Genomic DNA, 14,630 nt, shown 5'->3' on the forward strand with positions numbered 1-14,630 from the left:
TAAAAAAGAAAAAAGAATAAGAAGAAAAGACACGCTTTATTTAATGGGTTTTATTTAAGAAACAATATTGGACAGAAATTCTATTTTCCAATCAAATGTCTATACTGACCTTCTGGGATACGTTGAGAAGTCATAATTTTCGTTCAGAAATGGACCTAAAATCGTCATTTTGATCGGCCACTGAAAACCAGTGGCAGGGGGTTGGATTACTTATCTTTCTCGTTAATGGCGGATTTTGAAAAAACAGAGCAATTCGAGCTACTTACTTCTCTGCAACTATGATTCTCCAAATTCTCGTCCTCACTTTGCTGTCGTCGTCAACCGCCGATGACGGCGGCGGCCAGTGGCAGCTTCTGCAGAACGACATCGGAGTTCTGCCAATGCACATGCAGTTACTTCACAATGACAGAGTCGTCATCTACGACAGAACCGACTTCGGCACCTCCAATTTGAGCTTGCCGGATGGAAAATGCCGAATGGATCCGAACGATACGGCTCTGCAAGTCGATTGTACTGCTCATTCACTGGAATACGACGTCGCTTCAAACTCGTTCCGGCCACTCATGGTTCAGACCGATGTATGGTGCTCTGCCGGTGCCGCCATGAGCGATGGAACTCTCGTTCAGACCGGCGGATTTAACGACGGTGATCGGAGAGTTAGAATCTTCAAGCCGTATCCTAATGGCTCCGATTGGGAGGAGATTCCGTTTGCCCTAAGTGTTCGTCGATGGTATCCGACGAACCACATTCTGCCAGATGGACGGCAGATTGTAATCGGCGGACGGCGGCAGTTCAACTACGAATTTTTTCCGAAAACCGGCGGAGCTTCCAAGGCGTATAGCTTACCATTCTTGGTAGAGACGAACGATCGGTTGATCGAGAACAATTTGTATCCGTTTGTGTTTCTGAACATCGACGGAAGTTTGTTTATATTTGCGAACAATCGGTCGATTCTGTTCGATTACGCGAGGAATAAGGTGCTGAAGACTTTTCCGGCCATTCCTGGCGGAGATCCGCGGTGTTATCCGAGCACTGGCTCGGCGGTGCTGCTTCCGTTGAGGAATTTACAGGCGGCGACGATTGGAGCAGAGGTCTTGGTCTGCGGTGGAGCTCCGAAAGGGTCTTTTAATGAAGCTCAGAATCGGACCTTTGTCAAAGCTTTAAATACCTGCGCTAGAACCACAATAACCGACCCGAAACCCGAGTGGGTCATTGAAACAATGCCGGTGGGTAGAGTAATGGGGGACATGATTTTACTTCCAAACGGCGACGTTTTGATCATTAATGGCGCGGGGTTGGGAACGGCCGGGTGGGATAACGCTCGGGACCCAGTTTTAAACCCGGTTGTGTACCGACCCAGTGACCCACCCGGTTTGAGATTCCGGTTGTTGAACCCGAGCACCATCCCCCGTCTTTATCACTCCACGGCGGTGCTCCTCGGTGACGGTCGCATATTGGTCGGCGGGAGCAATCCGAATGTATATTACAACTTCACCGGCGTGCCGTTCCCGACGGAGCTGAGACTGGAAGCGTTTTCGCCGCCGTATTTGGATCCAAAATTTGAAAATCTGCGACCAATAATATTATCACCGTCATCTCAAACCAAAGTTAGACACGCACAGCAGTTGGTGGTTCGGTTTAAACTCACCGGTGGCGGTGTAACTTCCGATACGGTGGAGGTGACGATGGTGGCACCACCCTTCAATACACATTCATTCTCCATGAGTCAGAGACTGCTAGTGATCGGCGGCGAGAATGTGACGAAAGTGGGAAATACCACGTGGGATATCCACGTCAGCATTCCCGGGTCGGGTAACATTGCTCCATCTGGGTATTACCTTTTGTTTGTGGTTCACGGGAAGATTCCGAGTAAGGGCATTTGGATTCGAATTGCATGAGGGGTAAAAAGGGAAATTGAGAGGAATTTATTCTAATTATTCTTATTTTATTTGTCTTTCACGTGGAAACACAATACCCTGACCTTTTTTTAATGTTTCGTTTAATATATATGATGTAATATATTAAAAAAAAACTAATAATAAAATTATGGATTAAATTTAATTATGATTTTAATGTGTTATTCTTTCAGGAGATAAAAATAAAAATAAAAATAAATAAAAGGTTGGCACTTTATTATATTAATCTAGCTCCGGAGATTATTATTATTATTATTTTCAACACTCTGTAATGCACGTGAAAAAAAATAAAAAAATAAAAAAGAAAGATAGTATGTGTCTGTTTCTTTTATGCTAAAATTGTTTTTTTTTAATAAAAAAAAAAAGGAAAATCCGTGACCTTTAATATTTCTCGGATCATACATGTGGCTGTGAGCTAGCGGTGAGTTATTCTCCCCGAGTTGATGAGTTCTCACTCATTAAACTCAAATACTTTCATTTTCTTATTTTTCTTTAAAAAAAAATACAAAAATAACATTAACATTATATACTTTAAAAAAAATTAAAAAAATTTTCATATATGGACGAAAATCATTTATCACACTTTAATTATGGATGGTTTAATATATACTGAAATCATATGCTGTTAATAAAATCTATGCTAATTTGATAATTTCTCTGTCCTTCCACCACAAGTTAACTTTTGATACCTTTAAATAGACTTTAGCCAGACATGTTTTTGTTGGTACAACTATAGGTGAATAATGGAGCACATAATTAATTAGTTATAAATAAACGGGCCAACACTTTTCTCTAGCTAACTTGACTCATTAAACATGGATATCGCTCGTATGCTAAGACAACCTAAATCTCTTATGCTTGAGCTTGAACACTCAAGTTAACCTTGATCGACACTATATACTACACAGTATTACATGCATGCAAATTATCAACACCAGTCAAAATACTTCATTATTAAAAAAGTATAATTAAATTTTAAGTTAATTTATTTAATATTTAAATATGTATGTGTATATATATATATATATATATAAAAGATCCAAATATGACAAAAAAAAAAAATTAACGATAGCAATAGGCATTTAAAGCTAAATTATACAATTTATGGATGATATTTTTATAGAACATAAAAAAAGGTTATTTATTACACAAAAAAACAATGGAATATCACATGCACATCGTTGCTCATATGCACGTGCCACGTACGACACTTTATCCAACCAAAGTCAAGACATTCACGGATCACCCCTTTACCATTGCAATCTATACTAAAAAGAAAAAGAAAAAGAAGTGAATAGTTAAATTAAAATTTTAATTTTAAAAAAATTAATAGTTAATTAGACCTAAAAGTGAGAGGTTAGACTCGTAATTTAACTTTTATTATTTTAAAATTTATAATTTAAATGACTGCTTAATAATAATTTATTTTTTAAAGATCAAATATATGGAGTATTAAATCAAATTTAAAGAAATAAAAAAAATATTCAAAAACTATTTTTTTTTTTAGTTTTATTTGATATCTATTTATTTTATAATTGTATGTATTTTAAAATTTGTGCAACGAGCTTTTATTTATTTTTTAAATAAACTTTGCTTTATAGTTAAATTTCAATAAAGGGTAGAATAGGCATATAAAGATTATATTTTATATATAATAAAATTGTTGAGAAATTATATTTTTAAAAATTAAAGATTTAAATCGACACGAATCTGAATCTCAAAACTTAGGACTAAGCCGGTTGGCATCCCGACCGCGTTCAGTCCAAGCCGGGTTCGCCACGTATGGAGGTTTTCGTCTTCTTGCCTACCGCACAACTCAGAGAGGAGAATTTTGAACCCTGCAATGGAAGGGAGAAAGGGGAAGAAGGGTTACATGTGGGCAATTTCAGCTGGTCTCAACGCTGCGTTCGCCGCCATTGCCGCCAAGCTTTTCTCCTCTACGGTAATCTTTCTCCATTTCTTTCCTGTACGAACCGTTTCACGATTATGCGATGATTTGCCCTAATTTGTATGAACCAACACAATCACAAGCTGCTTTTGTCAATTGTCTGAAGTTTTTCATCATTCTCGTTCTAATCATATTGCAATCGCCTCTGCACATATACTATCGACGTTGCAAATTGGCAGTCTACTGGATTTTGGTTAGTATTCATAGCTTTTGTTAGTGTAAATTAGCAATCTGATTATATGTGAGATTTCAAGTCGGTTGGACAGAGAAACGAAACATTTCTTACAAGGGTATGAAAATTTCTTCCCAACAAACACGTTTTACAACCGTGAAGCTGATGCCGATATGTAACGGACCAAAGTGGACAATATCTGCTAGTGGTAGGCTTGGGCTGTTACAATTTGTACCGCTGGATAGTGTGCCAGTGAGGATGCTGGGCCAACAAGGGGTGGATTGTGAGATCGTATATTGGTTACAAAGGGGAATGAAACATTCCTGATAAGGGTGTGGAAACCTCTCCCTTGCAGACACGTTTTAAAACCAAATAACGGGCCAAAGTGCGGTGGACTTGGGCTCTTACGGTATATCTCCCTAAACTTAGAATATGACTATAAGATCCATTGGAATTTGTTGGGTTTGGCGTATTGTGTTTAACCTCTTACAATGCAAAGAGAAGAGTATAGGTAGTTTAAGGAAGAAGGATTCAGTGGATGTGGGGTTGTGAGGTCCCACGTCGGTTGGAGAGGGGAACGAAACATTCTTACAAGAGCGTGGAAACCTCTCTTTGGTAGACGCGTTTTAAAACTTTGAGGGGAAGTCCTTGAAGGGAAAGCCAAAAAAAGATAATATCTGCTAGCGATGGATTAGATCTATTACTGGAGTGGAGACTTTGTCAAACGAGTTTGTCAAACGAGTTATGGCACACTTGGTGCATCTCCAAACTTAGGTGTCATATGTAGGTCTTTCTTCAATTATGTTTGTAATGAGGAGAAAGGCTTCGTTCTGGAAGGACAAATTCATAGGTAGTTTACTCTTTGCAGCTTGGTTCCTACCGTTCTTCTTGGTTCGAAGTCAGATAATTCATCGATCTTGGATCTCCTTGGGAGTGAGTTGCGTTGGCTGCACCCTCCTTGGGTGGCTTAGCGTTCTCACTGGCACACCGTCCGGTGTTTGACTCTATTACCATTTGTACTAGCTTCAAGCCTACCGCTAGCAGATATTGACCGTTTTGGCCTGCTACGTATCACCATCAACCTCACGATTTTAAAACGCATCTGTTAGGAGGAGGTTTCCACACCCTTATAAAGAAAGCTTCATTCCCCTCTCCAACCAAGGTGGAACTCACAGTTTTGTTCGAACTTTTCAATAAATCAATGGGAAGTTCTTTCATTTCAAAAAAGCATCTATCAATAAGCTGCCATAAGTTGGAAACCGACATACCCAGTATCCCTCTTACCTTGGTTTTGATGTTAGCATTTCTTTTTTTCTGAACAGTTAATTAGGTATGGACTGGTTATTGCGTTCAACTTGGCAATGTGGGGATGTTATGTCAACAGCTTAAAAGCTCTCTCGTCATTACAAGCTACAGGGACCAACTTTTCAGCTAACTTTCTTTGTTCTGGTCTAGCCGGTTTCTTTTTGTTCGAAGAACCACTATCATTTCAGGTAAATCCTTCATCATATCCATAGCTTCTGCCCAAGTTCTTATGCACAATACACTTTTGACTTCTTTTAGTAAAAATATTGGTTCGATTTTACATACTAGACAATGATCGGTCGTTATAACTGTTTTTTCCTCCATGTTCATATGTAAATCGTTCCCCGTGAGCTAACTCAGATTTGTAACAGCTCAAGCCCACCACTAGTAGATAATGTCCTCTTTTGATTTTCCATTATGAGCTTCCTCTCAAGGTTTTAAAACGCATTTACTCGAGAGAGGTTTTCATACCCTATAAGAAATGCTTTGTTTCCCTCTCCAACTAACGTGGGATCTCACAATACCACCCCCATTGGGAGCCCAGTGTCACAATCGCACTTTTGATGGCAGCGGACTTGCAATTGTGCAGCACTCACTTTCCAACGACAAGTGAGCTAAGCCAATTCGTTCTTGCGTCGCCTACGACTAAGCGACGTATGCTCGAGCCTCTTACCTTTATTTTAAGAGAAAATTTTAGAAAACGAGGGCAGAGAGAGATTTTCAAAAGAGACGTTATATAAGCAAACAAGAGAGAAATAACAACAACTCACAGTATATAACCTTGGGTAGAGAGAAGTTGACAACTAGTCGTATCCCCACATTCTGAGACATTTCATGTCTGACAGACCAATACATGATATTTCTAAAACGTCATACTTTCTAGAAATACAAAAGCAAAACATTAGAATATGAAAAAGACATAAATGGTTGGGCTTGCAACACGCCTTGGACGAGCATGACCGTGACACCCAGCGTCCTCACTGACATACCGCCCGATATCTAGCTCTGATACCATTTGTAACAGCTCAAATTGAAAAAAGACAATATTTATTGAAAAAAGACAATATTTGTTAGCGGTGGGTTTGGACTGTTACAGACCAGTCGTATTTCCATAACATTTAATCTCGGTTTTTCTGGTGTCTCCTCTGTACACTCTGCAACGGGCTCTGTCCCTTCCCAGCAGATTAGAAACTTCTTCTGTTATCTTATTTAAGTTGTGATGTTGGCTGCAACACTTTTTTTTATTACTGCGCTGTTGATCATTACCATTTTGTTATACTTGACTCGGCAACATTATCAGTCATTTGCCAATAAATGTAGAATTCACCAATGACAGTGAAGAATACTTGCTAACAAACAGTACTTTGGAGTCATCCAGCTCATTTTAATTTGATACTTTCCTGCTAATGTAAAGTTGCAGTAGCTCGCTTATAAACACATTTTTAAGCACTTAGAAAGTCGTTACAAACAGACCCTTAGCTATTAACACGTTCAAACGTGCATCTCTTAATGCCAATGTACTGTTTTCCAGTGGTTTGTAGGTGCCATATTGATCGTAATGGGCGTGCTGATTTTGAATCAGTCGAGCATTGAGAAGAAGGAATCAAAGGACTGACCTCTGCTCTATTTTCATTGAATCTCTTGTTTCCAAATTTGTGTTTACATATTTCTTACCATGCTTTCGTTTTTCTTCCTACTGTTCAAACATCGACCATGTAAGATTTGAATTTTCCAGCTCCAAAAAAAAAAAAATTAATGCTTCGATCGGGGTCGAGATTGAAAATATGTGGGGCTTGCATTACTTCAAGAAGATCTGCCTAGACGTAGAGTTCCCGCTCCTGATCACAAAGGGAACTGTGAGCAGGTTTGAAAAGTGAGGGCTACGTCCTCGCCTCGGACTAATAGTCATTCTCCTAAAAGAAAAAAACTCAACCATTAAAATCTCTACTACTTATTTGATTTCAACCAAGTTAATAATACATTAACATTTAAAACTAAAATCTCAAATTAGGATCTAATTTAGAAATTATTTTTGAAAAAAAAAACTCTTTTTAAATTAACCAATTAATTAATTTTTTAAATTATCAGTTCGATAAATTAAAAAAAAAAGTATTTTTAGGAAAATAATTTAGGTAACTTTCTTCCAATCGTACATATAATAAAAATGTTTTCTACATTTTCATAAAACATGGTCTCGCAATTGCCAAAAATGAACAAAACACAAAAGACGACATGTCGTCGTAACATGTTTGATGACCCATGTAGAGGCGGGGGAAAGTTGAAAATTCCATTTGAAACGCCGCCCTTTTCCCGGTCCAATGGCGGCAAGATCCTGACACCTCCTTTCCCCATTTTCAACGGCTCGGATTAACCCGCCCCCCTTAAAATAAATATTATAAAAAGAGGAAGGAAAAAAATTGCCCCGTGGCAAATTATGGTTGGCTGCAAAAAAATAGCGTATTTGTATGACTAAATTACAAATTAGGTGTTCAATAGATTATTAATTTTTAATTTTGTGTCTGTTACAAGTAAATTTATATTTAATATGCATTTAAATACTAAACATTTCGAGTAATTGACTTTAGAAAATAAAATGAAATAATCAATCAATTTCTTATAAAATTAGGGAGCGAATTAGAAGATTTAAATAAAAATATTTAACCCAAAATAATGGAGAAAATTTGAAAAGGACATAAAGTTAAAGAAAGAGAGAGAGAACGGAGAGCGAGATTCCTTTGCCCCGCTGCTCTGCACTCGACTGTTGTTTCCACAGGTTTTCAATCCTTTTTCGCCGTCGTCGTCTCTTTGCTTCGTCTATCTCCGGCTTTATTCTCACCGGCAAGCTTCCATTTCTCTCTGCTCTTTGATTTCTTATATGTTTATCCATTTTCAAACTCACTTTCTATTTTCTTTCCTTATTTCCTTTTGAATCGTATATAGATACTTCTTTTACTTCTTCATTCTTGTTGTGGCTTCTCCGTTCTCTTTATTCATTCCATTCTCTGTGGAGTCTGCTTCGATTTTGCTCTGTTTCGGTCATTTGCTGTCGAGATGAAGGTTGGCGTATGAATTTGGGGATTTTTGTTTTTTAGGGTTTCGTCTGCTTCTGGTTGTTAGTATTCCTTCTAGCTGAGGAATTTGTTGTGCGTATTCTTTATCTTTTAGAGTTGCTTTAAGCTCAGTACTTGAAGTAAAACAGCTGACTCCCGCTTACTTTCCTGGTTATAGTAAAGAATCGGATCTTTATGGTTTTTGCTTTCTTCCTACTCTTTAGCCTTTTTTGCCTTATTTTCCAGCTGATTTGAGCTCATTGAACCCGTTGAATTCGATGAAAATGCTTTTTGCAGCCACTTTGACTCGTTTTTGTAGTATCAATTGAGTTCTGAAACATTGAATTGCATTGTCCAGATGATCTGGAGGACGAGATGAGGAAGCTGACTGGGGATCAAAACTTCTAACGTTGATTTCATTTCCTAAGTGAATTCTTGTTTGGCTTCTGATTACAGGTGAAGTATCATCTACTACTCTGAACTATCGTTAGTCTTCTGTTCATCTTCTTTTTGCTTAAACTGTGAATGAATTGCTCGTGCTGCTCATATCTATTGCTTCAATTTCACTCCAGAAGTTTAGGAGGCGTTTTTGAATCTTCCCCTTTGTGTATCTTGCCAAGTTCCATTTTTAGGAAATATCTGCTTGTGTTCATATTTTTTCAAGTAAAATGGGAACGTAATAGGAATCTTAAAGCTGAATCAATGCACTTCTTTTGAGATTCAACAATATGGGGATTTGGCTAAGTGGAAGATCTTTGTTACTGTTTATGTGTTGGTTTACTAGTTTGGAGTCAGAAATGGACGATGGTGGACATCGAGAGAATGGAAGGCACAAAACAGATCACTATAAGTCAGCTCAGGGCCAGGTATCAAGATTTGGATGAATAAAAGGTTAATGGATGACTAAAAGTCTTTCAAGTTTGATGAATTTGGTTTGAATTTGTGTTGGCAGTGGATGATGCAGCATCAGCCATCAATGAAGCAGATAATGACGATTATGGCTGAAAGAGATGCAGCCATTCAAGAGAGGAATTTAGCCCTTTCAGAGAAAAAGGCAGCATTAGCAGAGCGAGACATGGCTTTTCTACAGCGAGATGCTGCAATTGCAGAGAGGAACAACGCCCTATTGGAAAGAGACAATGCCATTGCAACCCTTCAGTATCGTGATAACTCCCTACCAAATAACAGTTTATCATGTCCACCAGGATGCCAAATCGCTAGAGGAGTGAAGCATATACATCACCCACAGCAGCACACAGTTCATATCCCCCATATGAATGAAAGTAATTACAATTCGAGAGAAATGCATCCAAATGAAGCTTCCCCGGTATCCCCAGTTGCTTCTGAATTGACGAAGACACGACGAAAGAAGCGAACACAGGAGGGAAAGACCGTTACAACACCGAACAAGAAGGTTTCAAAAGCTCCAAGGAAGGTCAAAAGAGAGGGTGAAGACTTGAATAAGGTAATGGTGGGCAAGGCTCGTGGAATTGGTAATGATCACAAACAGTCAGATTGGAAAGGCCAAGATCTGGGATTGAATCAGGTAGCCTTTGATGAATCTACCATGCCAGCACCAATATGCTCCTGCACGGGAGTTATAAGACAGTGCTACAAATGGGGAAATGGTGGATGGCAGTCTGCATGTTGTACTACCACCATCTCAATGTATCCATTACCGGCAGTTCCCAATAAACGACATGCACGACTTGGTGGTCGCAAGATGAGCGGAAGCGCCTTTAACAAGTTGCTTAACCGCCTCGCAGCTGAAGGCCACGATCTTTCAGCTCCCGTTGATCTTAAGAATAACTGGGCAAAGCATGGAACAAACCGTTACATCACCATAAAGTAGTGACAAGCTTAATTATGGAGTAGCCACAAAGAGTAGAAAAATGGAGGTAATTGCCAAACTAGTTAGGTGCTACAATCATACTTTTTCAAGCATGGAGAGTCGTGAACTTGACACAGCTACGACCAGCCTTCTGCTGCTCTTCTCAACATGAGAATCATAACCTACTCTCTTTACCGTTACGGTTCAGTTGTGACAGAGTTTATCCCACTTTCAGCATAAGAATAAAGGATAGAATAACATCAAAAAATGTAAGGAGTTAGTAGCTATCTCTGCCTTCAGCCTAAAGTTCTGAGCTTCTCTCGCATTCACCAAGTTTGTTCGAGAGAAAAGACAGTGGCAAGTGCTTCCAAGCCATGGCAACCTTTTTATTTTCCTCTTGTTTCTCGTGGCTTTCTTTTAGTAGTTTTCTGTAAAGCCTTAGCAAGATCCTACTTGCTTGAAATAACTGTAAAGGTATGTATTTAGCATTATGCTCAGGGCTGTCCTTGGATATTATACTATGGCCGTCATGATTTTGTAGTCTACCATCTGGAATCAACCTTTAAATATGTAATTGTTGTTTATGCAGCTTCAAATCCATTAGGATTCAATTAGCCTACAAACTCTTTAGGTTATTGCACAACCAGTAGTTTTTGTGAGGCCAATGATTTAATTGGCAAGGGTCATATGTGTATATATCAATATCACGGGTAATCTCAAGCAATCCATTTCTAATAGCCAAGCATATTGTCATAAAAATCACTAGTTCTTCATTTCATATCTTGAATTTAAACCAACATTCTAATGTATTATGGGTTCTAAGACAATTTTGAAACACTCGAAAGATGTTGAGAACTATTGTGAACCAATCCAAGTGTGTGTCAGACCATGAATCATCAGCACCAAAGCATCAGACAGGGATAACTGATATTTACTGGTTTCATCACCCACATAATTAAAACTAGAATTAAGAACCCAAAATTATTCAAAATTCTCCATAACCCCTGAAAATCATCCACTCCCACATGCAATGAAAAAGACGAAAATTCCACACACAAAAAAAGAAGATTTGATGAAAAACTGATATTAAGCTTCATAGCATATAAACAAAGGCAAAGCAGAAAGGTGATAGCCTCAGACCGTCCTAGTTCAAAAAAGCTTCAACACCAATGCAACATTTTTGCATCTCAGTGAACCAAAAAAAAAACTCATCATCACTGGCCACACCTAAGAGAAAATAGAGAGATCAAGAAAGTAAGAAAAAAAAAACGAAAAAGTCGATGAAAAAATAAAGAAACCATTCAATCCAAAAATCAGTACTGTCAGAGTATAAGAAATATCAGCACTTCGAATCAGCCAGGGATAACTGTAATTTCATGTTATCTCATCATCCAGAAGAAGAAAATGTCACCAGAACCCTCGGAAAACATACTGCGAGTTATAATCCATAAGATTGGAAAACAAAAAAGAATCAAATAGATCGATAGGAAAGAAAACAAGACAAAATTGATAAGGAGAGGCATCAGATCTTCCTATACAAATTGGTTAATCATAATGCTACAAGTTCGTAGACAAGAGCATTCTACCATTCGAAAGTTCGTCATATGGCCTCTTCCAAATCCGAACTCAATGCCAATTGCAGAAATCGTAAGAAAAAAGTTTCGAACTCTGTTCGAGAACGCAGTAATTTGGCCTAAAAGATCTCAACATCGACATGAAAGAGTAAAGAACGAATTGAAAACCAGAGGAACTGCAAGAAAATTTAAGCGGCTTTGGAAGCTGGAAAGACGGCTATGTACTACGGAATTAGGGTTTTTGGATTATGAAGAAGTAGGAACAGATCGCAGGCTTTATAACCGTTCGAGCCAGTAGTTTTAGGCAGAAAATTTGGAATTTGGCTCGAAATTTGGACGGCTGTGATTTGCAGATGAAAATCCTTCGGCATGATCGATCTAGGTGTAAAAACCTTGGCTAGGTGATGGAAGTTGTATCACAGACGAATTATGTTATAACACGTAATCACTCTATATCACATGCATGACTCAACGTTGGAGCTTGCCTTTTTTCCTGGGCCCAATGGATTGGGCTTCTCAATCTATGGGCCTAACTAAGTTCATTAATTTGGGCCTTTTCAATTATTAGCCAGAATCTGTGGTCGCGAGATCAATAGTTCAAATTGGTAATTACTTAAATTTTAAAGGAAAGAAAAAAAAATTCTAAGACAATAAAAATGCATATATATATATATATATATATATATATATATATATATATTTATAGTGATGACAACATTCATGTATATTGTTTGTATTTAAGGAGTATTTTTTAAATTTTAGATAATTATTTTTAAGATTATAAATTACAATTAGTTGGTGGCTGATGGTCGAGAAAGTTACGATCTTTCCATTAATCTTGGATTTAGATTTGCATGCTAGAGTCATTCAAGTAGTATTGATTAGTTATTTAGTTATTTAATGGAATGGGTTGAATCAAAAATTTATTCTCTAATCTATTCTAATTTTTTTTTCTTAAATAATTTAATTTAAATGTCTTATTCTTCATCGAGTTTATTAGATTAAATTCCAAAAGTTTTTCCCCGACACACTATAGGAGTGGGACCACGAGACATGATTTTGCTTAAAAAACGAAAGTTTGAAAAGTTTGGAGTAAGCATCAGTAGCTCTCAAGCTGCAACAACTGACCTTACTTTCAACAGTGTTTCATTAAAAACATCAATCAAACCAAACATGTCACATTTTCAATTATCATTTCCACCAACTTTAGGATTATATTAATCAAAACCTTTCATTTCATTTTCTACCCACCATCTCTCCAACAATCTTCATTTTGCTGATTAAAGTAGAGGGTCAAGATTGAATTTCTAGTTCAATCAAACACCGTAAAAATTAGCACTGAATTCTTATCTAGAAAATATAAACGACAAAATTATTTACGTAACTTCATGTTTAAGTAATGTTACAATTCAATAAACTACCTACTATTTTCATTTAAAGATATTTTTTTTAGATTGTTTTATAAAATTTAAAAATATTATTGAATCTTTTTTATAATAATTAAACTAAGAATTTTGAGGATTTAAAATTATTTATAGTCTTTCATTATAGCAAAATATTATCCAAATGGTCTTAAAAAGATATTGCCATTATTGACTCAAAGCTACATATTTCATTTGCATAGATTTGATTGCATTGATTATTAGGGTTCGATTACTTTGCACTTAGCCTACATCAAAATCTTCATCACTTTATTAACCATATCAAAAGTGGCCCTTCCAATATCTATAAAATAAAAATTATAGCTTTTTAAACGACTCCGAACTTCAAATAAATCATGCAACTCAAGTCTCTCGCTACCAGATATTATCCTCCTCTTCTAACAGTCCAAGCCCATCGCCAGCAAATGTTTCAGTCCACCGCCAGTAGATACTGTCCTCCTCTTTGGACTTTCCCTTACAGGCTTCCCCACCTGCTAGTATATATTGTCCTCCTCTCTCTTTGAATGTTGCAACAGCTCAATCTCGGTGCTAGTAGACACTCCCCTCCTCTTTGGACTTTTCCTTAGCTTCCCCAAAAGGGTTTAAAACACTATCTGTTAAGAAACGTAGGATAGCCTAAGTCCACCACTAGTAGATATTGTCCTATTTAAGAGGGACGAATAAATAAATAAATATAAAATAAGATCCCAAGTTTATCTAAAAAAAAAAAAGGTAAGTGGTCACAATGTGGGAGCAGTTTTCAAATAATGGCCCTTTGAAAAGCACTTTTCTTTTTTTATTTATTACCATTATGAGAATCATTTTTTTTTTCTCTCTTAAAGACATTTATGCTTTTTTTTTTTTTCTTTCTTTTTTTCATGTGAGGTTGCTTGTCATGTGCTTCTTGCACATAAGATCCTCTCATTCATTTTAACTTTCATCTTCGAGACGTACAAAATTTTACTTGTTAACTTTTTGTATCGTTAATTCGCTGTAAATTTACAGATTAATGTAAAATTGTCATACCCACTAAACTATGTTCGTATTAGTCAGTAGAAACGACGAAATTAAGTGAAATTTTATCTGAATTCTTAAAATATCGTGAAGTCAAATCACGGTGTTAATAACTCGACAAGTAAATAGGTATAACACTAATAAAAGGTAGGTGGGGATTTGGTGTTAGTTCATAACTTGAATACGAGGGGAAAGGAATTAATGATTGAGATATGAAACCAAACAATTAAATTAGATTAAATAGGAAGAAGAGTTGACATAAATAGGTACCAATAATTCTATGACTTATGATCCAACTTTGGCTTTAATATGTTGGTTTGGTGGGTGAGGTGATTCATTGATTTATTGCTTTTCGTGGTTTGTAATGAGAGTGTCGTTCATTATATCGTCAATTTTGAA

The 14,630-nt window shown here is 37.1% G+C and overlaps 3 protein-coding genes, 1 long non-coding RNA gene and 4 other non-coding genes across 8 annotated transcripts; 3 read left to right on the forward strand and 5 right to left on the reverse strand.

Annotated features, from left to right (window-relative positions):
• The first annotated feature begins 87 nt into the window (after positions 1–87).
• On the forward strand, positions 88–2,002 carry LOC111462468 (aldehyde oxidase GLOX1-like). Its single transcript, XM_023106051.1, has one exon. The coding sequence runs from the start codon at positions 279–281 to the stop codon at positions 1,896–1,898; it is 1,620 nt and encodes a 539-aa protein (XP_022961819.1). The 5' UTR covers positions 88–278; the 3' UTR covers positions 1,899–2,002.
• A 1,644-nt stretch (positions 2,003–3,646) lies between these two features.
• LOC111462473 (multidrug resistance protein EbrB) lies at positions 3,647–7,092 on the forward strand. The gene is made up of 3 exons (XM_023106055.1): positions 3,647–3,858; positions 5,359–5,529; positions 6,873–7,092. The coding sequence occupies exons 1-3, from the start codon at positions 3,760–3,762 to the stop codon at positions 6,954–6,956; spliced, it is 354 nt and encodes a 117-aa protein (XP_022961823.1). The 5' UTR covers positions 3,647–3,759; the 3' UTR covers positions 6,957–7,092.
• Positions 7,093–8,749: 1,657 nt separating this feature from the next.
• Positions 8,750–10,810, forward strand: LOC111462469 (protein BASIC PENTACYSTEINE6-like). Its single transcript, XM_023106052.1, has 3 exons — positions 8,750–8,847; positions 9,176–9,257; positions 9,344–10,810. The coding sequence occupies exons 2-3, from the start codon at positions 9,189–9,191 to the stop codon at positions 10,241–10,243; spliced, it is 969 nt and encodes a 322-aa protein (XP_022961820.1). The 5' UTR covers positions 8,750–8,847; positions 9,176–9,188; the 3' UTR covers positions 10,244–10,810.
• A 286-nt stretch (positions 10,811–11,096) lies between these two features.
• Positions 11,097–11,177, reverse strand: LOC111463033. Its single transcript, XR_002713820.1, has one exon. It is a non-coding gene; the product is annotated as a small nucleolar RNA R38 (small nucleolar RNA).
• A 4-nt stretch (positions 11,178–11,181) lies between these two features.
• LOC111462474 lies at positions 11,182–12,058 on the reverse strand. Its single transcript, XR_002713743.1, has 2 exons — positions 11,809–12,058; positions 11,182–11,653 (listed from the first exon to the last, which is right to left on the reverse strand). It is a non-coding gene; the product is annotated as an uncharacterized LOC111462474 (long non-coding RNA).
• LOC111463027 lies at positions 11,354–11,444 on the reverse strand. Its single transcript, XR_002713814.1, has one exon. It is a non-coding gene; the product is annotated as a small nucleolar RNA snoR20a (small nucleolar RNA).
• On the reverse strand, positions 11,538–11,621 carry LOC111463034. Its single transcript, XR_002713821.1, has one exon. It is a non-coding gene; the product is annotated as a small nucleolar RNA R38 (small nucleolar RNA).
• On the reverse strand, positions 11,742–11,820 carry LOC111463026. The gene has a single exon (XR_002713813.1). It is a non-coding gene; the product is annotated as a small nucleolar RNA snoR64a (small nucleolar RNA).
• Positions 12,059–14,630: the final 2,572 nt, after the last annotated feature.

Source organism: Cucurbita moschata, unplaced genomic scaffold, assembly GCF_002738365.1.
Source record: "Cucurbita moschata cultivar Rifu unplaced genomic scaffold, Cmos_1.0 Cmo_Scf00027, whole genome shotgun sequence".
NCBI lineage: Eukaryota > Viridiplantae > Streptophyta > Magnoliopsida > Cucurbitales > Cucurbitaceae > Cucurbita > Cucurbita moschata.